Source organism: Pleurodeles waltl, chromosome 3_2 (assembly GCF_031143425.1).
Source record: "Pleurodeles waltl isolate 20211129_DDA chromosome 3_2, aPleWal1.hap1.20221129, whole genome shotgun sequence".
Taxonomy (NCBI): Eukaryota; Metazoa; Chordata; class Amphibia; order Caudata; family Salamandridae; genus Pleurodeles; species Pleurodeles waltl.
This window is the reverse complement of record NC_090441.1, coordinates 97,986,501-98,011,541: the sequence shown is the minus strand read 5'-3', so window position 1 is coordinate 98,011,541 and position 25,041 is coordinate 97,986,501. Positions and strand designations below refer to the sequence as shown.

General features: G+C 46.0%; 1 protein-coding gene across 4 annotated transcripts in view; it reads right to left on the bottom strand.

The window, feature by feature from the left end:
• Positions 1–25,041, bottom strand: part of GTF2IRD1 (GTF2I repeat domain containing 1) — a 561,920-nt gene that overhangs the window by 245,031 nt on the left and 291,848 nt on the right. For all 4 annotated transcript variants that reach the window (XM_069226907.1, XM_069226904.1, XM_069226906.1 and 1 more), the window contains exon 11: positions 1,451–1,476. In XM_069226907.1, the coding sequence (XP_069083008.1) occupies positions 1,451–1,476 (26 nt within the window). The remainder of the gene's footprint in view (positions 1–1,450; positions 1,477–25,041) is intronic.

Here is a 25,041-nt window from a genome sequence, read left to right as displayed (position 1 = left end):
ATACTGCTTGCACTAAATGTTTTGAGGCAGTGGCGTAACAAAAGTTGAAGGGGGGCTGCAAAGTCCTTGGAGGGGGCCCCTCTCCCTGGACTCAGACAGGGGCCTGCCACTCGTGCACAGTGTAGAGCAGTGGTTCTCAATTTTGTTTACTTCTGTGGACCCCCAATATATCATTACTGGAAGCCGAGGACCCCCAGTGAGTCATTATTGAAAGCTGGGGACCTAATCTGTTAATTCTTTTTTTTTTCTAAGCAGTCGCGGACCCCCTGAGAAGGCTTTGCGGGCCCCCACTGGTCCCCGGACCACAGGTTGGGAACCACTGGTGTAGAGTGTTGAGGGTGTCCCCTGGGGCTCGGAGCCGCCCCTCCCCCCTTGCACCGCAGGGGCTGTGGGGGCCTTTGTTACGTGACTGTTTTGTGGTTGTGACATATAAAATCAATCAAAATCAATCTATTATTAGTGATAAAGTTGGAAATGTGAATTATGTGTTATGCAAAAGAATGTATGGAACCTGGTGGAGTTTTTTCACTACCCAGCGATTTTGGGACAAAAATACAAGTGGGTGATGGAATGAGAGCCCAAATCAACCAGGAGTGAATGAATAACAAACCTTCTGCATAGTAAATAAAGCTAATGCGTTGTGCAAGTGATGACTGTGAGTGCTGCGTAGCGTCACACCACACAGCTAAAACGTTTATGTGAAAAATATCTTCCTGACACACAATTCATTTAATTGGGCGCAAACAGCTTATGTGCATTCATATTTCAAACCGCTGAGTGGCTCTTTTTATAGCCCAGTGTTGCTTCCTGTCATTTTGCCTTGCAGTTCTTGCACTCTTTTGCATTCATTTATTTCTTTGCCCACAGACAGGTGGGAGCACTGAGAACAGGCATTTTTAGATATGTCTCAAAGACTGTTGCTGTAGCTGTCTCGCCGTCTTCATGATTTTTATTTTTATTCATAATAACACTACATAATATACGCATACACCCAGGGGCTTTTAGTCGGCCCTCTTAATGCACTGGTCTGTTCACTTTTCGCTTCCGTCCACCAAAACATAGAGCATGACGCAATATGTCACCCCATGTCCTCCGCTAGCTCCCTTGCACTATAAGTACACATGTGCACTGCTGCCTGAAAAGGAGTGCACTTCCGTGCCTCATCTCGTGTGCCTGGTTCTGACCCACTCTTCTATTTTCATATGTTTGCCAATTTGTTTTTGCGTACTGCATGTGTTTGCAAAACAATAATAAAAAGCATTGCATGCTTGACAGGGCCAGAATGTTGGCTTTGCCAATGCTTCTTAGGTGTGTGCTCTGTAAAGATCATTGCAACTTTCCCAAGTTATGACATACAAGAGGTACAGCTGGTTATGTAAAAAACAGATAGAAGAGGTACCATGCAGTTTTATCCCTGCTCGTAGAAGAAATATTAACAGCTGAAACATACCTGAAAAAATTCTCTCATCAAACATCCTATTGGAAGAGACAAGAAATAGCAAATTCACTTAAGGAAGCGAAATGTTCTATGACTCTGTAAATATCTCAATAGTGAGGCATCCTCTCTTCAAAACACACACTCATTTAAATGGCTTTTTTTCGGAAAGTAGTTACAGAATCGCTCATTACAACTCTGCACCAGCTGTGGTATGTATTGAACAGCGTAACTTGATTGAAATATATAGCAGAACTGCAAACATCACTGCCCCTGAGAAGCAAGTACACCCCTAAAATCTGATATCATTCACAAAGGTACAACTTGGGTACTCATTTTCGAATTAGTGGTTTTTATAATACCGTGCACTAATAATGAAGCGCAGACAAAGAGAAGAAGACAGAAAACGGGGAAAGAAAATAAGTTACTTACCTGTAACTGTAGTTCTCCAGTATTGGAATCTTTCATAGATTCACATGCTTGAATCATTCCCCGTCGTCGAGATGGGAGTCCCTGGTATAATTTACACAAGTAATGTCAAGATATATTAACAAAGAAAAAGGCCCTAGGCCTCTTCAATTTAACAGTCTATCAGAGTCATTTTGTGAAAAGGACCAAACCTGAGCCTCCACCAATCAGGCGACAGCACCTTCCAGAATCCTCCTGAGAGAAGCTCCAGAACCTCAGATTTTCCAAGCACAAGTGCGTACAATATAGTAAACAGAGAGAGAAAGAAAGAAAGAGGTGAAGTGAGTTTCTCCGGGGAGGCGGGTGGGTCGCATGTGAATCTATGAAAGATTCCAATACTGGAGAACTACAGTTACAGGTAAGTAACTTATTTTCTTACTCCAGTATTGGAACTTTCATAGATTCACATGCTTGAATCAGAGTAGAGAGCAATAGTACATTGCACATTTTAATATGACAACATCTTTAATGGAAAACACTTTGATACACGAAACCTTATTATCATCCTGCATATACATGCAACTATAAAGGTATACACCTATATATATATATATATATATATATATATATATATATATATATATACAGATACATGACAAAATACCAAGAGATACAGCAAAAATTTATTCTAAGACGCTAATGTAGCATGAATGTTCCCCTCAAACACGACCACTTATGTGTTTGTTATAATGTTCTTTATCTTTGTATACCTTTCTCTTTCTTTTTTTTTAATTTTTTATAAGAAATATAAACAATGTGCATACCTGTTCTAGGATGGAGGGATGTAGAAGAGATGGCCCACCTTCACCTGAAGAGATTCCTGAGAACCGCCTGGCCCACTGCTACCTCTCCCTGAGATAGAGATTCTAAGCAGTAGTGCTTCGTGAAAGTATGGCAGCTCTTCCATGTTGCTGCCCTACAAATGTCTTGTAGTGAAACTCCGGTGAACAGTGCCGCTGACGATGAGACTGCTCTCGTAGAGTGAGCATGCACAGGTGATTGCAAAGGTTTGCCCGCTGCTTGATGGCAGAAGCGAATGGCTGAGGCGATCCACCTGGAAATACTCTGCTTGGATAGTGGATAACCTTTCCTAGGAGCACTGTATGCTACGAATAGCTGATTAGAGCGTCGAAAAGATTTAGTCCTGTCCAAATAAAATTGAACACATCTTTTAACGTCTAAGGAGTGTAATGCCCTCTCAGCCGGAGTAGATGGACAAGGAAAAAATGATTTGAAGACTAAAGGTTCGTTTATGTGAAAGTCTGAAGGAACCTTTGGAATAAAATGCGGGTTTGTGCGCATTAGCAGTCTGTTGTGTTTAAGCTGTAGGAATGGCTCTTGGATGGAAAGAGCTTGCACCTCGCTGACCCGCCTAGCTGATGTAAGAGCTACCAATAAGGCAACCTTCCATGACAGGAACTTGAGGGAAGCACGATGGATCGGCTCGAACGGATGCTTCATCAGTTGTGCTAAGACAATATTCAGATTCCACGAAGGAGGTGGTGGTCTGAAAGGAGGGAAAACTCTGAAAAGCCCCTTCAAAAATCTCTTAATCAGCCGAGAAGAGTAGAGTGAGGGTGTATCATCTGAACGTCTGTATGCAGCTATGGCTGCTAAGTGAACTTTAATGGACGAGTGTGCTAGACCAGATTGAGCTAGCTGCAACAGATACGGTAATATTTCCTCTGGTGGTGAGACTAGTGGGTCAATCTGTCGCTGATGACACCAGGCACAGAATCTTTTCCATTTACAATAATACGTTTTGTTAGTGCTATCCGCTCTGGCTTTTGACAAAATATCCCTGCAGTCCTGCAGGATATTCAAATGTGCAAACTCTCTGTGGTGAGGAGCCAGGCTGATAAACGCATTGACTGCGGATCGGGTGCCAAACCTGGCAGTTGTTCATTGTTAGTAATTGAGGGGATGGCTCCAGTGGAATGTGAACCAATGTTGACACGGCCAGTACGGAGCTTTCAGTATCAGAGTGCACGGCTCTGTTTTCATCTTCGTGAGGACCCGTGGGATCAACGGAATGGGAGGAAAGGCGTAAGCAAAGATGTCTGACCAGACTATCGTAAACGCATTCCCCCAAGATCCCAATACTGGAGAACCGGCATTTGGCGTTGTCTTTGTTCGCAAACAGGTCTACCGTTGGTGTTCCCCACAGGGAAAAAATATGGTTCAGTACTGTCTGGTCTAGCTCCCACTCGTGGCAGTCCGATTTCTGCCTGCTGAGTGCATCTGCTGTCTTGTTGTTTATTCCAGGCAAGTGCACCGCTGATAGTGTGATGTTTTGCTGCGAGGCCCAGTTCCAGATTGCTTGGGCTTCCCTGGAGGGAGTGAGAGATCTTGTGCCTCCTTGTTTGTTGAGATCGTAGTGGTGTTGTCTGTCCTTATTACCACTTGCGATCCTGAGATCTTGGGAAGAAACGCTTGTAAGGCTAGGTGCACTGCTCTGAGCTCCAGCCAACTGATATGCATTGATGCCAGATGCGGTGGCCATTTGCCACTTATTTGCAGATCCTGTAACACAGCTCCCCAGCCTTCCAGCGATGCATCCGTTGTTATGGTCCAGGGGGCTGGTTGCTGTAGAAATGAAAGGCCGATTGATAGATGATGCCTTTGAGACCACCATCTCAGAGCTCTGAACATTATCGGAGTTATTTGTACCTGGTCCTCGAAAATGCCTGATACCTGGAGCCATTGAAGATTTAGTTGCTCTAAGGGGCGCATCTTTAGCCGACATAGAGGGACCAGAGGTATGCATGAAGACATCATGCCCAACAGCGACTTGAACAGACGGATAGTAACCTTTCCTCTTCTCTGTATGGAACTTGCTAGAGTCAGTAATCTTTGTTGCCTCTCTAACGTGGGACATGCCATGGTGGATTCTGTGTTTAGTCTTGCTCCTAGAAAGGTAATATTGCGTGCTGGTAGAGGGTTGGACTTCTCCCAGTTGACGGTGAATCTGAGATTGGTTAGTAAGGAAACACACTTTTTTGTTGACTTGTGCGTTCCTGCATAAGTCTTTGCCTTTATCAACCAATCGTCTAAGTATGGAAAAACTTGGTGCTTTCTCCTTCTGAGAAAGGCTGCGACTGGTGCTAGACATTTGGTAAATATTCTTGGGCTGATTTCAGTCCGAAAGGAAGGACACTGTATTGAAAATGGCTGCCGGCTACGGTGAATCTCAAGTATTTTCTGTGGGCAGGGTGGATGGGTATGTGGAAGTATGCGTCTTTCAGGTCTAGTGAAGACATGAAATCTCCCTGATTGAGACGCAGGAGGACGTCTTGCAAGCTGATCATTCAGAACAATTGCTTTTTTAAGTAGACATTTAGTTCCCTTAAATCGAGAATCGGCCTCCAATCCTTCCACTTTTTCCGAATGAGGAAGAACCTGGAATAAAATCCTGTTCCTCGTTGGGCCAGAGGCCTTCTCTATAGCTCCTTTGAGAAGCATTTTGTCGATCTCCTTTTTGAGTTGTTGAGGGTATCTTGAAGGAGTCCTGCGGGGGGGGGGGTTGGAGGGAGGTATCTGGATAAATTCTAAAGTATGGCCCCGTTTCACTAATTGTAGGACCCACTTGTCTGAAGTAATGGTTTGCCATTGTTTGAGGAATAGAGATATCCTCCCGCCCAGAGTGACAGGAGGAGGACTGGACGTAGCCATAGCCTTGAAAGCATCAGGTTCTACGAGCCGGATCTTTGGCCGGACGGGTTGAACGTCCACGGCCACCAGGTCTACTATAGGCCGGTTGCGGCGGCTGCCTTTGCGAGTAGTATGGACGATATTGCTGTGAAGAGGATGGATAGGCGGAATACCTGTGTTGTTGATATCCCCCTCTGTATGAGGGTTGGCCACGCCCTCTAGGACGAAAGGACGATTTTCGATATTGCAGGGTCCCTAATGACCTTGCCGTGTCCGTGTCCGTTTTGATTGATTGTAGGGCATCATCAACATATTTCCCAAATAGCGCCTGGCCATCAAAAGGTAAGTCCAAGATTTTATTTTGAACTTCTGGGCAAAAAGAGGTGGCTTTAAGCCAGCCGTGCCTTCTTAGCACAGCTGCACCGGCGAGTTGTCGAAAGGCAGTGGTCGCTATATCCATTGCACAGTCTATAAGCTCTGCAGACGTGCGTTGACCCTCTTGTATCGTTTTACTTGCCTCTGATCTCGCATCTTCCGGCAGTTGAGTAATATAAGGTGCAATGTCAGGCCAAAGCTGTCTGTCGAACCTAGCCAGAATAGCCAAAGAGTTGGCAGCTCTAACTACTATTCTAGCCATAGAAGAAAACCTTTTCCCTATGTTATCTAGCCGTCTACCCTCCTTGTCTGGGGGTGCGGAAATCGGGGCAGAAGGATTCTTAGATCTTCTTTGTGCTGCCTGAGCTACCACTGATTCCAGAGGAGGATGTCCCGTTAAGCATGTTGGTGCATCGTCAGGTGCTTTGTATTTCTTATCCAGACGCGGCAGCACTGCCGTAACTGTAGCCGGATTATTCATGACCTTATGGCCCTCTTCTCACAGGTAGTTTACCATTGGGATAGAGCGCACAGACTTCTAAAAAGGCTCCTTAAAGTCGTACAGAAAACAGTCTGTTTGCTTAGTAGGCAATGGTAAGGCAAAACGTTTGGCTGCTCTCTCTAGAAGATTGTGAAACCCTCCAATGTCTTCTGGTGGGGATTCCACCTTTGATTGAGAAGGAGAAGGAGGAGCAGGGATGATGTATTCGTCGCACTCTAAGTGAGTGTCCAGGAGCTCCCCTTCTTCCTGATCCCCTTCTGAGATGTCGGTGTCATGAGGAATTGTCATATCCGGAGTGGCCACATTCGTGAGATGTAAGGACGTTGGCCTCTGGTGCGGAGTAGAAACACCAGAAATAGGCGATGGAGGAGGTTGTTCTCCTTGAGGAGGAAACCTCCTGTTGTAATCAACTAACATCGCTCTGACGTCAGTTAGTAGGGAGGAAGGAATAAACGCTCCCTGTTGGTATTGTTGTTGTTCTGAGTAAAGTTGGGGGTCATAAACCTCTTCATAGTCTTCTTCTTCCTGGTACTTTACATTCAGTTGGGATGGACTGTGGGCTGTTCCAAATGGCCCCTCATCATCTGAGTCTTCGTCTCTCTCCAAAAGATGTACTGGCACAAGGGAGGACACTTTACTAGGTGATGTATGGGTTGGATGAATCCGTCGACGAAGGTTTTTTCCCAGTCACAGAGGATGGCTTCTTAAAAGGCACAGATGGTGGAACAGATGAAGATTTCCTGTGCCTCTCTGAACTGGAAGAATGGCTTTTCCCCTCTTTACTGGAAACTTTCTTTGGGGAAGAAGATCGGCGGCGACCCTTATAAGACCCTGAAGTAGTCTTTTTGAGGGCTTTTCTTGAGAGTTGTGAGGGAGATCTGGAGCCTGATCTCGCCCTTTTTGATGATCTCTTAGATGTTGATGATTCATCACTCTCAGAATCTGGGTCCTTTCTATGTTTTAGTTTCTGCAGCCATATTAATAATCTGCCTTCCCTGTCTTTTAAAGTTTTAGAAGAAAAAGTACGACAAATCTTACAGTCTTTAGCTGAATGATCTGGGTACAGGCAGTAAATGCAGTCTTGGTGAGGGTCTTCAGAATGAAGCCTTTTCTTTCCACAAGTCTTGCAGTCTCTGAAGAGACCCTTCTTCTCCTTGTCAGACATAGTTGAAAATAGCTGACAAATCAAGTTAAATCAGTTTCTCTGAGAGAAAATAGTTGAAAAAAAGGTGTGAAGACAGAGCAGAGCTCTGAGGAGACTCCCTAGCACGACGTGCAGTAGACAATCTGAGGTGCTGGAGCTTCTCTCAGGAGGATTCTGGAGGGTGCTGTCACCTGATTGGTGGAGGCTCAGGTTTGGTCCTTTTCACTAGAGCAAGGAGAATCTCTTAAAAATAAAGTAATCCATTGGATAAGGGGATTAAAGAAGTGCAGGTCCATTATAAGGGACAACATAGTTACTGCACAGAGACACACAAGAGTAGGCTCTGCAACAGATCTTATAGGGCTAAAATTGACCAGCCAGAGCCTAGTTAAGGGCCTTCTGGCACTTGATGAAAGAGTGAGACCCGGTGCCTTATCACAAGTGGCACTTGCCCATAAACTCCCCCAATCACTGACAAAGCTGTTTTCCCAAGAGAGAAATAATACCATAACGGCCCAGCATGCATGTACCTATAGAAGGGACCAAAAGCACAGTCCAACTTCAGCTATAGATTGACGTGTAGCCCCCACGGTGAAGGTCGGGAGAGATGGCATACCCAGTCTCGATCCTCTTATGCCAAACAACCACACACTATATACCTTGGGAGCGGAGTCAAAAGTGCATTGTAGCAACTTACTAAAGGAGAAGGTCCAGGGAGTAATACCTTGTTTAAATGAGACTAGAGAGAATCCGCCAGATAAGGGGGATGGTCATGATCTACCGATCAGGATTTTATCTTGGAATGTGGCAGGACTGACTCAGAAAGCAGCTAACCCTGACTGGTGTAGTTTTATAGATCAACACCATATTATTTTATTACAGGAGACATGGGCTTCATCTGCAATAAACAGAGAAGGTTATTGGACCTTCCAGAAGACTGCGCTTCCATCACCATCAGGCAGGGCTTCAGGTGGTTTGATAATCTGGCTAAAACATGATTTGTTTCCAAAGGTAAAGGAGATAGAAATTCCTACGAGGGATCTATTAGCCGTCATGGTTGAAATTAGTACTGCTAGGGGTCCTGTTAGTATAATAATTGTAAATATATATGTCAGACCAGGCACCCAAAGGACCCAGACTGCTCAGCTGAGTACGCTATCAGATTTTCTTAACTGCCTTCCTGGAGGGCGGGGCTTAATTGTCGCAGGAGATTTCAATATGCAATTGAGTTGCAGAGACGACAACCAGCAAAGAGAAATCCGGTTTGCAGATGAATGGGATAGATCTGGGCCGGTGCAAACCACATCTAAGAAAGGAGGAGGAGCATTAGAACTATTCGAAGATCAAATAAAAATGAAGGGGCTAAGAATAGTAAATGGAAACACCATATCAGATACCCCGCGTTCTTACATACAGGAGAGGTCAATATTTTAGCCACCTGGACTACGTTCTAGTAGATGACGCTCTCTGGAAATCTCTTATTGACATGGTTGTTCTCCCTCGTATTGATAGTGACCATCAAGCTTTGAGTACCTCCTTTTCTACTATTCTATTCAGCTGTAAGACATTGACAACATGGGCCCAAAATAGTGTCCTAACTAGGACTAATGATTGTAAAAATGTGAAATGGGAATGGGTGGAAGAAGATGTAAACTTCCAGCTACTAATCTATAGAATAGTTGTAACAACGCTTTCCCCACTGAAGCATATAAATATGATATTGGTGGATCTGATCAATCTGCATAGCATTCTGATCACCCGGTTAAAACCAAATTTCCAGATAGTAAGGAGGCGGACAGAGACTGGGACTAGAGTATCGAGGTGGTTCACTAATACTTGTCGTCAGGCCAAAATACAGCTACTGGGAGCACTTAAGGAAGGGAACTGCCAGAGATAAGAAAATCTAGGGCTGCATACACAATTGTACTTAAAAACGCAAAAAAAGAGTGGGTAACCAGATATTGGAATAGGATGGTTGATGCACTTCACAAGAAGGATTTCAATTTATTCTGGAAATTAGTGGCAGACAAAAGTAGTTCCCAAGGTGTGGAGAACTACCCTGTAATCCAGCCAAAAACTTGGGTGATGCATTTTTCAAATGTATACAGAAAATCTCATTTTAGCAGTACTGCTATTCCTCCTTCAAAATCTAATGTCCTTTTTGCAAACACCTCAACGGGTGGGAGAGTTATACCACTCAAATTTGACCTGGACCGTTTCTCCCTAAAAGAAACAACACTGGCTCTTCAATCAATACGTAAAGGGAAGGCCCCTGGTCTTGATGGCATCCCAGGTGATTTATATTTGTCCCGTCCGACAACCTGGTCTCTGTATCTAAATGCGCTCAGTAATGAGATATTGAGGGGGGGAGGACTTCCTACCACGTGGCAAGGAGCAATCATAGTCCCTATTTATAAGAAAGGGCCAAGGGAACAACCTACCAACTATAGGCCTATTAGTCTAATTGATGTTAGTCAAAAGATATTCAGCAAGCAGGTACTAAATAGACTACAGATATGGATAGAGGATTCTCAAATTCTCTCCGACTCCCAGGCAGGTTTTAGAAAAGGAATGAGTACAATAGACCAGGTTTTTAGGTTTAACCTTCTCTGTTGGAAATATTTGTCACTCAATAAGAGCCATTTGTATGTAGCCTTTATTGATTTAAAGGCTGCCTTTGACATGGTACCTCGGGATATACTATGGAAAGTTATGGAGAGTTATCAACTTGATGGAGAACTACTAAGTTTGATTAGATACCTACATGAAGGGACTTATGCTCACGTACGCTGGTCAGAAAGTGGCGATCTAACGGAAGCCATACCTGTCAATAGGGGGGTTAGGCAGGTGTGCATTTTGGCACCAACACTGTTTAACCTTTACATCAATGGTGCCGCGGACCAACTGTTACACTGCAACCACAATGACCCTAGGCTAACTGGATCCCCTGTCCCAATTTTAATGTTCGCCGATGATACTTTACTAATCTCAAGAACACCCATGGGCTTACAAAATGAATTGGATGCTTTTTATAACTTTTGTTTTAAAAGAGGACTTGAAATAAATCCAACAAAATCGAAGTTCATGGCTTTTAACGAGCATAAACTGTTTAGGGGGAAAATGACTATAGCAGGCCAACCAGTGGAGAGAGTCAGCAAATTTGATTATTTGGGGATCAGGCTAAGTGATGACCAACATTGGTTGGCACAGATCGGGAAGAGTCTGACAGTACTTAGGCAGAGGGCAACAGTGATAGGAAAGAAAATTGCTAATACTCTGGAAGGGGAGATATCACCTGCCATCACTGTTTATAAAGCAGCGGCAGTTGCAGCTTCAACTTATGGTGCTGAGCTTTGGGGACACATTAACTCTAGGTGTCTGACCACGGTAGAAAACAGTTTTATACGAAAAATTTTGAGGCTGCCGATGAGCACCCCTCTCACCCTCCTTAGATTTGACCTAGCCCTAAACGAGATCCATAACGAAATTGCATTAAGACCACTCATGTATTGGATTCGTCTTTGGTCATCGGAGAATTTGTCCACCCTCCACGTAGCATTAGATGAGTTTCTTGTAAGTGACAGTGCACTAAAGATCCCTTGGTTTAGACATATTAGAGATACGTGTAAATTTCTCAAGATGGAGGAGGTGTGGAGTGCTCCTCATAATTTGACCAAGGAAGTAAAAGAGCGTGTAAAAAGGTGGTATTGGGAGAACATCTTGGCTCAAACTTGGTCTAAAAATCATGGCAGTCGGACCTTACAGTTCCTAGACCATAAATGTAGCCCCAAATCTGAGGCCTACATGGATAATGTAAATCCTCCCTATACTAAAACATTATTCATCAAGTTCAGATTAGGGACCCTCCGGCTCAAGACATTTACAGCGCAATGGAGGATGGAGGACCGTAACTTAATATACTGCCGGAGGAGCCAAGATGGCGGCCGGGACGGTCGCTTGATCCGAGCGCTCCGTTCCCGGCCACTTCGGGATATCCTGGCAGGCGCCCCCCCAGCGGCCTGACAGGGACGGCCGGGACGGCGGCGCGGCTGAGGGAGACCGGGGCATTCAGCTCGCGCTGCGAGCGCGCTCCGGACCCCGCGGGGCGAGTCTGGGACTCGTCGGCCCGCGCCGAGAGAGGTGAGAGGCGGGGGGAGCTGCGGCTGCGGGCCCGGTCGCGATTTCACCGGGCGCGGCCGCTGCCTGCCTCCCCGCCTGCTTGAGACTGGGAGAGCAGGGGAGGCGCGTCCGGCGGAGGATTGTGCAGTCTTGCACTGCCGGGCGCCCTGGGACTCCGTCTTCAGGAGCTTGGGCGCCATCTTTGATCTCGGCGTCCGGCGCGGAGAAGGGCGGCAGAGGAGCAGTGAGGAGGCCCGGCGGGGCAGACGCGGAGCGGCGGCGGCTCAGCAGGCAGCGGGGAGTCCAGGACCAGAAACTTGGTGTATCTGAATAAAAAAAAAAAAAAAAAAAAAAAAAAAAGAATTAAAATATTAATAAGGCGAGGAGGGCGCCCACGAGTAGGGGAACACCAAACTTCGCGGAGGGGGTAAACCTAGGGAGCGGCCCCCCCCCCCTCACTCCACCGCTCCACCCACGCAACTGGGCAAGACAGAAGCGCACTGCGTGCTCCTGGGAGCACAGCTTATCCACCACAGGCAGAATGGACGGCTGGGCTGGACTGTAGATGCGTGGACTGTTCTGGACTTTCTAGCAGTGGGTCCCTGCCACAAGGGTTCCTAGCTGCACAAGGCATATTCGCAGCACCCCGCGAGCGCCCCAACCCGGGACCTTTCCCGAGCCTCGGCACCTCACCCAGCCGTCCAGCAATTCTCCCCTCTATCTGAGGGAAACCTCTGACACCAAGCCCCGCCGCCACACAAGAAGAAACAAGCGCTCTTCCCCAAGGACAGTATCCCCTACACATTTCGACACGCCTGGCGGACAGCCCCATGGGAACGCTGAGTTAGACCTTTGAACTTATCAATGACTGCAGTATTTGTCACTGAACACACAGGCCAAAATTAGCCGAATCAGGACTGGATGCTTCTTTGCTCTACTGTCTAATCGCAAGCACATCAGTGCGAAACCCCTGCGGATTGGGAGGCACCCCCCTGACAGCCAAAATGGCCGGGAGAGCCAAGTCAATCAAGAACCCAGATCGAACAACCCAAGCGATAACGCCAACAGATCAACAACTTGGCCCATCCTTACAATCTCTGGAAAACACACTTCTAGCGCATTCAGCCCAGTTCGAGAAAGTATTGCAGGCAATACTGGACACTAAGTCATCACTGGAGGGCAGAATTGACGCAGTCGTGCAAGACCTGAACCTCCTGCGAGTGGATCATCGCAGCCTAGCCGAAAAAGCAAAAACAACTGAAGCTGAGATAGCTGAACTAACCCCAATAGTGCAAGGGAATCAAAAACAAAGTCAGCGCATGGATGAAGAGCTGAAGATACTCTGGAGAAGATCCGAGGAAATGGAGAGCAGGGCGCGCCGAAATAACGTGAGATTTCTGGGATTCCCGGAAAGTATGCGTCAACCGGAATCAGAAATTTCCCTAGAGCAGTGGCTAATTAAAGAGGTGTTAAGTGGGGCTCCATCCAAGTTTTTCTCAGTTGAAAGGGCTTACAGAGTTCCGGGCAGGTCTCCGGCCCCTGGCCAGCCCCCCAGACCATTGATTGCCAGGTTCTTAAACTACAGAGATCGAGATGCAATATTGCAACAATTCCGCAATAAGGGCCCGTTCAAGTATGAAGACTCGAACATCAATGCTTACCCTGACTTCACGCAAGAGGTGCAGAATCGGCGTAATTCTTTTGTTAAAATCAAGCAACGCTTACGAGAACAGAACATAAAATATGCCCTGCTCTTCCCAGCCAAGTTGAGAGTAGTGATGGAGGACCGTACCCATATATTCACCAGTACCGAGGACGCCTGGACATGGCTCCATGCCAAGGGCCTTGCACACCCCCGAGAAGACGCAGATGAGGACGAGAAATGGGGGAGATCCACTGCAGGGACGAGATCCAAACGGCGTACCAGAGGCCAGCCCAATGTCCGGCAAGCAGCAGAGGAAAGAGCAAAAGTGCTTAAAGAGACGCCACTACACATGCAAAGCAGCAATATAACTCCCGGTGGGCTTGTGGAGCTGGAACTGGATTCAGACACAGCCAGCTCCGTATCCACAGTAACTGGAGAACTAGGTGGGCCGAAGGTCACTCCGAGATCTGCGGATGATCTATAAACTAGTCGCTCAGATCCAGAGTGAACACTAGGGATGGCGCTCGTACCAGGAAAACCTGCAGAGACTCCACGACACTGCCGAGTTGCGGGGACAGAACGCTTCCAACAATATACATCTTTGATATAAACACTAAGCTAAGTGACTTGGGGCACTAACAGGTGGCAAGAGGCGGGCGGGTGGGGCCAGAAGGAACGGAAACATGCCAAGGGGGGGCGCCTGAGTATATTGGCAGATCTGGGGCCTGGTTGCGGCGTTGGGGGGCGGTGTTGGACCGTCCCGGGGGTGGTGGGTGTGCCGCCTGCCGTGTTGCGGGTCCATTATATCCTGTGGAACTCGTGGTGCGGTGGGTGGTGTGTCCGTCACTTTTGGGGCGGTTTGGCGCCGTCCTCCGGGGTTGTGGTCGGGCCCTTAGTCTGCGGCATGATGTGAGCCCCTTACAAGAGCCACATCTGTAAGATATGAGAATCCCACTAAGTAAATCCAACTGGATAAAAGTTATGTTACGCATTTTTAAGTTTTGTAGTTTCATTGTAGTTGTAAGTAGCATAGGGGGTTTAACCAGGGGGGTGGGGGTTAGTAGTTTAGTAGAAATGCAGCGATCGGAATCACTTAATGCACTAAAGATGGACCTGCACCCGTTATATCTAAATGTTAGCAGCAGAAAGGCAGAGACCAGATGGGCCAACACTAAAACCCAGGCTCATGTCACAGCAACATATCCCCTGCACCCTATAAGATGTCTTCTAGAAGCAACATGGGGAACCAGTATATTATACTAACATGGAATGTCAGGGGCCTAGGGACCCCGAACAAACGGGCTAGAGTGCATGCTCGACTTAAGAGACTAGGAGTGCATATTGCTATTCTGCAAGAGACACATATGCTGGAGGGGGATCTACGAGACATGCGAGTGAAGTGGGGGGGCCAGCTGATTGGCACAACATATTCGACCTTCGCGAGAGGGGTGCTGATCTGGATAGCAGCGGGAGTTCCATTCCTCTTGTCAACACACAAGATAGACCAGGGAGGGAGGTACGTAGTAATGGAGGGCAGATTAGATGGTAGACAAATGGCTGTGGTCGGGGTATACGCCCCAAACAGCGGCACCATAGGCTTTCTCACCACTCTCACCCCAACATTGCTGACCAACCCCATACCCCTTGCCATCTGGGGTGGGGATTTTAACAGTACCCCAGTGGCAGCATTAGATAGAACTAGCGCCCACCAGAGCGCATCACCTAATAGGAAGCTCGTAAGTCCCCTGCAAGAATGGGCAAATGTTATGGGCCTATATGATGTATGGCGGTTAGGCCATCCAGAGCAAAAAGAATATTCATTTTACTCGGTCCCACACAATACCCACACTAGAATTGACATAATATGGGGCACTCGCGAAATAGGGGCGCTGATAACTGAATCCGAATATTTGGCAAAGACAGTCTCGGACCATGCGCCACTGCGGGTAACCCTGAATTGGGGCAGGGCACGTCAGGTAATACCCACTTGGAGATTCCAGGCGGAAGCTCTACAGGACCAAGCATTCGCTACATCACTGGGGGAAACTATAGGCCAATATTGGGAAATAAACGCTATGTCTGCAACAACCCGGGCGATAGAATGGGATGCCCACAAAGTAGTGGCCCGCGGAGTATGTATGTCCACTACGTGGGGAGTGAGACGCTCCTCACAGGCGGAAATTAGCAAACTTGAGAAGGAGCTGCGGGATGTGGAAAAAGCGGTAGCACGGGGGGAAATTACCAGTATTGCCCTGAAAGAAAAGCGCTTAAAATATAATGAGGCAGATAGCAGGCTCCGCTGCCACGACTATAAATATTACTTAACCAGGTTGCAAACGGAAGGAGATAGATCAAGCAGAATGCTAGCGTGGCTACTACGTGAGGATAGACAGCAGGCCCCGATAGGGGCCATCCGGACGGGCGCGCAAGAAATGGCTACTACACAAGCAGAAATAAACGAGGTGTTTAGGAATTATTACTCTAACCTATACACTAAACGTACTGCGTGCACGGCTACACAACTAGAGGCCTTTCTGGCGGACTCCTTCCTACCCCAGCTACCACAACCAGATAGAGATGGAATTGAAACCCCTATAACAATAGCAGAAATAGAACTAGCCCTTGCACAGCTACCCAGGAACAAAGCGCCTGGCACTGACGGTCTCCCTTCGGAGTATTATAAAGCCTATTTACCCAGTTTGAAATCTCATCTGCTAGGAGTGTTCCAAGAGGCGTGGACTACAGAAAGCTTGCCCACATCTCAAAGGGAGGCTCTGATAGTAGTACTCCCTAAACAGGGTCGAGACCACACAGATGTGAAATCTTATAGACCACTATCGCTGCTGAACACAGACTGCAAAATATTAGGCAAAATATTGGCCAACAGGTTGGCCCCCCTCATGCACTTACTGATACATGCAGATCAGAGTGGCTTCATTCCCAAACGTAACACCTTCCTGAATATTCGAAGATTGCTGGGCATAATAGGAGACACCCCCAAGAATGCACAGGAGGAAATGGTGCTCTCATTAGACATAGAAAAGGCCTTTGATACGCTCGAGTGGGACTTTCTGTTGGCCACGATGGCCCGTATGGGAATAGGCCCTAACTATATCCGCTGGGTTCGGACATTGTACTCTAGCCCGAACGCGAGGGTGAAATCAGGCGGGGTGATTTCTGATAGTTTCCCGATCTCTAGGGGGACACGGCAGGGATGCCCCTTATCCCCGCTACTGTTTGCCATAGCAATGGAACCATTAGCGGCAAAAGTTCGCCTCATGGAGCATGAATGGGGAATTATTAGGAACGGGGTACATCACACGATTTCACTATATGCAGATGATGCGTTGATATATATCAGGAACGGCTGTGCAGTTATCCCATCTGTAATATCATTACTGGCTGAATTCGGAGGCCTATCTGGCCTTGTGGTAAACTGGGAGAAGTCGTGTGTCTTTCCCCTGGTAAAAAGGGCTCCTAATAATCATGATCCCCCAGAGACAGGACATCTTAAGTGGTGCCCTACAACATTCAAATACTTAGGGATAAACATATATCATGCCACGGAAGACTTAAGAGATGGGAACCTGGGGAAGGCGCTAACATCTATAAAAGGCTCCCTACAATTCTGGAACAAGCTCCCTCTCTCGCCACCCGGCAAGGTGGCGATTGCTAATATGTTGATTCTACCTAGGCTTTTATATTACTTTGCGGCCCTACCGATAATTATTCCCAAAAGATTCTTCAGCAATCTAAACACAGCATTGCTGCAGCTCATTTGGGGAGGTAGCAGAGCGCGAGTGGCGCTACCCACACTACAATGTCCGCTGGACAATGGTGGCCTAGGAACCCCGAATTTTGAAAAATACTATGCAGCCGCACAACTTCAATGGGTCCAATATTGGATCCACAGACCAGAGCAAGCGGAACCTATGAGCCTAGAGCCTCGGCGGAACGGGACCCCCCTTTTAAATTGGCTGTCGACGAAGCCCCCCAAAGTGGCACTGGTCAACCCACTGCTTGCAGCTGCGTACGCGTGCTGGGCCAGATACGTGCAAAAAAGAGCGGATAAGCTCCCATACTCTCCACACGTACCGCTGAATTACCTGTTAGTGGGGAACGCAGCCAGAATGCAAGCTGCAAAGCAGTGGAACGAAGCAGGAATACTGACTGTAGGGGATTGCTACGAAGACGGTAAACTAATGACGTTCGAGGCCCTTCAGGCCCTCACGGAGATAAATCCGGGACAGTTCCTGACATATCATGCCATATGTCACGAAATCAGGAAAATTTGGGGAATGGGCACCTCGGAACCAGAGATCTCCCCTGTGCTTCACCAGCTTCTACAACACAGCGATCAAACTAAAACAATATCCAATCTATACAGAATCCTCAACAAGACCCCTGTTACACAGACAGGGAAAACATGGGATAGATGGAACGCAGTACTCCCCACCCCGATCCCACTGGAAGACTGGCCTAAGGCCCTATCCCACATCAGAGGTGTGTCAAGGAATCCCAGATTTAGATATACCCAATTCAATTACACGCATCAAACATATCTTTCCCCAGCCAGAATAAAGCGCATGTTCCCTGATGCAGCATCAATGTGCCCCAGATGCAGATTGCCGTCAGCATCCTTTTTCCACATGGTATGGGATTGCCCGAATATACAAACGGCCTGGGCGGAGGTGGTAGAGGAGGTATCTGGGCTTACGGGACTGGCACTGGTAGCAGACCCCGGGTCCTGCCTGTTGGGACTTAGGAAGAGACCCAAAAAACAAAGACATTTACATAAATTTATAGACCTGGCCTTTTTAATGTATAAAAGGTTAATAGCAATGCATTGGAAAGCCTCTATGGCTCCCGATCTGAAATCCTGGCACTCTCTAATAACACGCTGGGCGCGTACTGAATATCAGGTACTAAAAAGAATGGTGCGTGAAGGGCGGCAACACACAGGTTGCTCTACATGGGAGGATATGGTAACAAAGCTGGAGGCCAAAAACGATGAAAAGCCTCCTTAAATTGGGGCGCGCGTATTCGCAACAACCACAGCATAAATTCACCTGCACCCCTCATCACGGGAACAGAATTCATAAGACACCCAGACAACACAGTGCGCATGCATCACACCCGCCCATCTCTCTAGCAATAAATGCCCACTAAGACTATGTCACCACAGTGGTGGCGCGGCGCGGGGAGCAGAAAACCAGGGGAGCCACTCGCATACACTAACCTAGTTGATGCCCCTTCCCTCAGACACTCAGGGAACCCATGCACGTAAAGCAAGGTCCACACTGGTCTCCAACGAATGCCTATATAAAATAAACAGTGAAGGATAAATCTAGGGAGGGTGCAGCCAGGAATGATATTACAAGACCAGAAGCGTTCCGTGAAGCGCATAGAGGGGTTGTGTGTATTTGTTTCAAGACTTAGATAATTAATCATCGTTTTGGTTTATCCTGTGGTTGCAAACTGAACAATTTGTATCATATTTCGAAATATAAAACCAATAAATATATTTAAAAAAAAAAAACTTAATATACTGCCATCATTGTCAAAAGACAAAAGAGTCACTCGCGCACTTTATGTTTTTCTGCCCTAGATATTTGGTACCTAGGAAGAAGTGGATTGCTCCGTTATGTAGGTCAGTTGGGATAAGGGAATGGAATATAGCATTACGTCTTTTGATAACTGACACAAATGACAAAATAGTTTTTCCAGTTGCAAGGTACTTGCAAAGTGCATGGGCCATAAGAACCAGAGAATTGCTATAATAGTGTGCTTTTAACACATTAGTCTTAGATTTTATTTATTTAACATAGCAATTCTTAACTGGTTGGAGTTAAGACAAAATGGCCTAATATTTTATATTTTTATTCTGGGTTTTAAGTTTTTAAGAAAAATGATTGCTTGTTCAGTTTTTTACAACTTTGTGATTCTATAACTTATCCAGGGCTCTTAAAGTAAATTGTGGTGTACCTTGCCTAATTCCTCTTTCTTAAACTCAACAACTGATACAAATGACAAAATAGCTCCCTCAGCTGCGAGATACTTGCAGAATATGTGGGTTATAAGAACTAGAGAATTGCTATAATCATGTGTTTTTTAATATATTGGTCTTAGATTATATTTATCCAACATAACAAGTTTTAATTGATTGGAGTCAAGACATAATGATCTAATATTTTATATCTAATATTTTGGGTTTTTAAGATTTTAATAATAATGCATGTTTTGCACTGTTTTTTTACAACTATGCGATCTTATAACTTATTCAGGCCTCTTAAAGCAAACTGTGTTACCTCTTTGCTATTTTCTCTTTCTTATGTTGTACAATTATGTTATGGTGCTCTACTGTTCACTTTTATGGCTTTTAGCCGAAATAAAATTACTGATTGATTGATTGGTCCTTTTCACAAAATGACTCTGATAGACTGTTAAATTGAAGAGGCCTAGTGCCTTTTTCTTTGTTAATATATCTTGACATTACTTGTGTAAATTATACCGGGGACTCCCATCTCGACGACGGGGAATGATTCAAGCATGTGAATCTATGAAAGTTCCAATACTGGAGTAAGGAGGAGTTCTGGAGTGAAATGAAACATGATTCCAGAGTTTTGGTCAAACACTGGGGTGCGCTGGCCTCCTCCTGGTCCACATGTTCATGTGGGAACCCATGGGAGATGGAGGTGTGAGGAGTGCAAGGGAGGCATAGGGAAAAGTCGGAGAGTTTAGTGCAGTGATCCATGGGTTTTTGACTGGCTATCTGTTGCTCGAAGAGGCACAGAATTAAAAACCTTTGGAACACACCATGGACCATATTTGGTGTTTGCCGGACAGGGTACTCCATCACAAATGCTGTGAAGAATCTGTCCTGCAAACTCAAAGTCAGGGGCGTAGCCTTAAGGGGGGTGTTTGCGGTATTACACCCCCCTAAAAATGTATTAAATAGTTGGGTACAAGCACCTTCAGTCGCGTATAATGAGGTGGCTGTTGAGTTTCACCTGGGATTTTTACATGCCACACTATAAAACACACACATAGCACACTCTGGCCCTCATTACGAGGCCTGTGCGGCCTGAACCCCGCCAGCCCTGTTAAGAGTTCACCGCAGGGCTAAGCAGCAGAAACAGTGTTGGCCCTGCGGTGAACAGCGCCTTAACATTGATGCCGGCTCCTAATTGAGCCAGCCCCAATGTGATGGTGCGGCAGGTGCAGCAGCACCCGTCGCGCATTCCACTGCCCATAATTCAGTGCAATGGAATGCGTGACTGGCCTGTGTATAGGTGCCCCTGCACTGTCCATGCTTAGTACATGAGCAGTGCAGGGGCCCCCAGGGCAGCCCTGGCGAATTAAAACCACCAGGCTGCTGGCAGCCTGGCAGTGTTGGTGGTCTGACTGTGGTGGCTCCGCCACGGTCATAATGTGGCTGTCCCACCACCAGCCAGTTGGCTGTGGGTCCGCCACCGGGAGTCTGGCGGTCATGAGACAGCCAGATTCGTAATGAGGGCCCCTGTCTCCGTTCAAAGGCCTTAAAAATGTTGATTAGTGTAATGTTGTGTTTTAGGTGCCAAAGAAGTTGGATATAAGGCGAAGTACTGGGCTGTGCAAACATTGTCAAAAATAGGTATGTGCCAAGTGCATGTGCAAAAGCGCTGCAGATCTCCACAGCCGTCAAGTCCGCTATCTTATGGACCTTGTCCTCAACAAGAGTGAGGCTTTCAGGAAAGGGACGCTTGCCAAATCATAGCGATACAAAGTGCAATGTACAGGTTTATGGCCTATACTGTTCTAGGCATTAGTAAAGAGTCTCTAATCCCCACGTACAATAAACACCTATTGAATCTTCTTTGTATCTCAGACAACAACATATGGAAATTATGTATGTCAAACATATGAAGTACTGGTAAGTATATTTATCCTTTTTGACACAATACATACATTGTAGAATCAAAGGAAATGTCAGGTTTCTGTAAATGCAAAGTGAGAGTGTAGAAAAACAGCAAGTGACAAGTGCAAGGGGACATGGTTTTACTTGGACTGAATCATGAAAGGCCTTTTTGAGCCTTTGTTTATGCAAGGTGGAAGGGGATCGCTATTGAATGCACTCTTTTCTGTATGGAGAACACGGTCTGACAGTGAAACTCAAATTCAAATCTGCAAAGAAGCTCCTCCTTCAGATATCAACATACACCAGTGAGTGAAAGAAAGCTTCTTCTACCTTAATGGAACTAAAACAGACCTTCGAGCTGTTGGGGAAGTGGGCAGATATCATCTTTGCTAGACTGAATCTTATGTTTGGCTGCAACTTTGCATATCAGTTGAAGGTGTCCACCCATTGTCCCTGTCCTGGAAATTCTTCCTATTTCTTCAAAATAGCCTCAGAAGGTCTTGATGAGAGCCCTGGTGATGGGCTTATGATATCTAAACTACACCAGGGTCACTAAAAACCTTACTGGTAGCTGAACTAAAACTACAGGACGAAGCTACCGGAATATGTTTGCAGCAATAAGAATGTGAGGACTACCTTATAGATTATCTACAGAGGTGCTTTGAAACAACAAAAACCACAAAAGTCACTTGGCACCAGTTTCCAGAATGCCACTAACCTAAGACTCAGGACAAAGCGGAACCACCTACCCTACTTGAAGAATGAGCTGTTCCGATAGGTGCCTGATTGAGGCCTGGTGGCAATAAGCGTGGCAAAGTTTGCATGTCACCAGTTCTCTTTTCTAATACCACAGATTCTGATTCCATAATTTAGATTTTTTTAAATATTTTAAATTCGGATCACCTCACTGTCAGCCTAAAATAAATATATGTGTGTGTGTGTATTTTTAACTTGCCTATATCTTCATGAAAATGTCCCAAAAAAGTTCCCCAGTGATTCTTGTTGTGCACAGAAAGTTTCGGGGTGATCCGTCAAGCGGGTGCCAAGAAAAGGAGGGGTGGGATCAAAAAGGTTGAGTTTCCCATGTTAATTCCCATAGGACCTTTGAACAAGCCTAGCCTGAACCATTGGATGGAATTACACCAAATCTGGCAGAAAGCTAGCTGCCTGTCCGCAGATTGTGCTTTTGGGTGTTTGATGTAAATCCATTCAGTAGTTTTTGTGACATTACAGGGAAAATACATTTGTATATCTGAGGTTGCGAATAATTCGTAAATATTTGTAAATTTTCACAAATGCGCATGCAAATATAAGCGCTGTAATTGGCTAGCCACGGCTTGAACAGAAAGTTGCAGCCACCATTTTAAGATCACAGGACGTGGTCCCTGGGTCTGAAAAACAAAATGAAAAGAAGCATAAGGGGTCAGGGCAGAGGTACCCTGAGCCCAAGAATGTGACATAAGGGTGTTTAAGGGCCAAATTATGGGTTTAAAATAATTTTTCATCACCATGCGTGATATTCGCGATTGAGAGTAATCAAGATTAATCACAAATAAGCAAAAAAGAGTTTAAAAAGTCATAGACTCATTCATGCACTAATTCATTCACTCATACATGCACTCAGAGACTCATATGCCCACTCACACACCCACTCAGACACTCATGCACCCACTCAGACCCACTCACAGACTCCCACACCCACTTTCTGACCCACAGACACTCATGCACCCAGTCACAAACCTACTCAGACCCTCAGGCGCCCACTCACAGACCCACCCAGACACTGACACACTCACTCACAGACCCACTCAGACACTGACGTACCCACTCACAGACCCATTCAGATCCTCACAAACCCACTCACAGACCCACTCACTTATGCACCCAGTCACAAACCCACTCAGACCCTCATGCACCCACTCACAGAACCACCCAGACACTGGCGCACTCGCTCACAGACCCACTCAGACACTGACGCACCCACTCACAGACCCACTCAGACCCTCACATACCCAGTCACAGACCCACTCAGACCCTCAAGTACCCACTCACAGACCCATTCAGACACTGATGCACCTACTCACAGACCCACTGAAACACTGACACACCCACTCACAAACCCACTGATGCACCCACTCACAGACCCACTCAGACACTGACGTACTCACTTTCAGACCCACACAGACACTGATGCACACACTCATGGTTTTGTACGAGTAATTTCAGAACCTAACTAGAACATCCTTGTAACCTTTGATACATATATATATATATATATATATCTGCTGGCAGTTGCCAGTCAGTAGTTATAGTTAGGACCTAGTTTCCATTGGAAAACCATTTTTTGTTTTTTAATAACTTTGGTGCTGTCTGATGAGTCTTCATAAAATTTTCAAAACTAGTTTGCTACTCACTTCAGCTTTTGTCTGGCAAGTTTTAGGGTGATTCCTCAAGCGGGGGCCAAGAAAAGGGGGGGATCCTAAATCGCATTTTACCTATTCAACTTCCCATCAGGATTTGAGACATAACTAGAGCCCGAACCGCTGGACCGAATTACACCAAATGTGGCAGATAGCTAGATTTTGGTCCAAAAATATCTCTTTTTTTGTAGGTTGGTGTAAATGTGTTCAGTAGTTTGGGAGTTATTATAGAATAAAGATTTATGTACATCTAGAGATGTTGATTGACTGCAGATTCACCATGGTGTATCCACGTGCCACTAGCAATGCTGTGATTGGCTGGCAGCAACCTGGCCAGAAAGTTTTGAGGGGGGAGGGGTTACAGGGAAGTTATAGTTAGGACATACAATAAAAAAACTTTAGAAGTTCACTAAAAAAACAAAAGTTACAGGGACGTTATAGTTAGGTTCAGATTTTACACACACAAAACCATTGAAATTCAGCAGTTATAGTTATGCATATCCAAAGAAACTATAACTTGTGCCCAATGGGGAACATCGGCGATTGGTTGCTATTTACTCTCACTGTCGCCATTGATGCTGTGTACAGGAGCTGTACCTATATATATATATATATATATATATATTTTGGTCCGAGCTCATTTTTTCAGGATGGCAAAGAGGAATGACAGCTCCACTGAGTCAAATGCCTTGCTGGTGTTTAAAGACACCATCCCTTTTGGTTTGTGTACTCCAGCTTCCAATGCCACTTTGTTATATAGGTGTGTTAGATTCAGCTTAGTGGATCGCTGTTGAATAAATGCAGATTGATCAGGATGGACTAGGTTGACAATCACAGACTGCAGTTGGTTGGCAAGGACCTTTACAAGGATCGTAACATCTGCGATGAGCAGGGATATCGGTCAGTATGACCTGCAAGTGTCCCTAGGCTTCCCGTCTTTGCGATTTAGTACTATGGATGCCGTCCGTAGATCTAGTGACAATTTCTTGGACTTAAGTGCCTGACTGTACATGGAGTGAAGTGGTTTTACCACCTTGTTTGCCATTTTTAGAATTATATTGGTAGACCATTTGGCCCCAGAGACTTCCCAGTTAGCCGTTGCGTGACAACCTTTCCTATCTAATCCTCAGTGAGGTCCGCTTCTAGGGTATCCCTCTGTGTTCCCATTAGGCAGTGCGAGGGGCAGTCTTTTACAAAGTTGTCAATGTCCGACAGCTGCGTTGTCAGCTGTGGCTGATAGAAGGCCTGAAAGTAGTCAGAGAATGTTTTTGCTATGTTTTAGACCCCCGTCACAGCCACCACTTTGAGTGTGTGAATCTGTTTAACATTTCTCTGTTCCCGACTGTTTAGCCACACCAGTAGCTTCCCTGCCTTATCAGAATTTC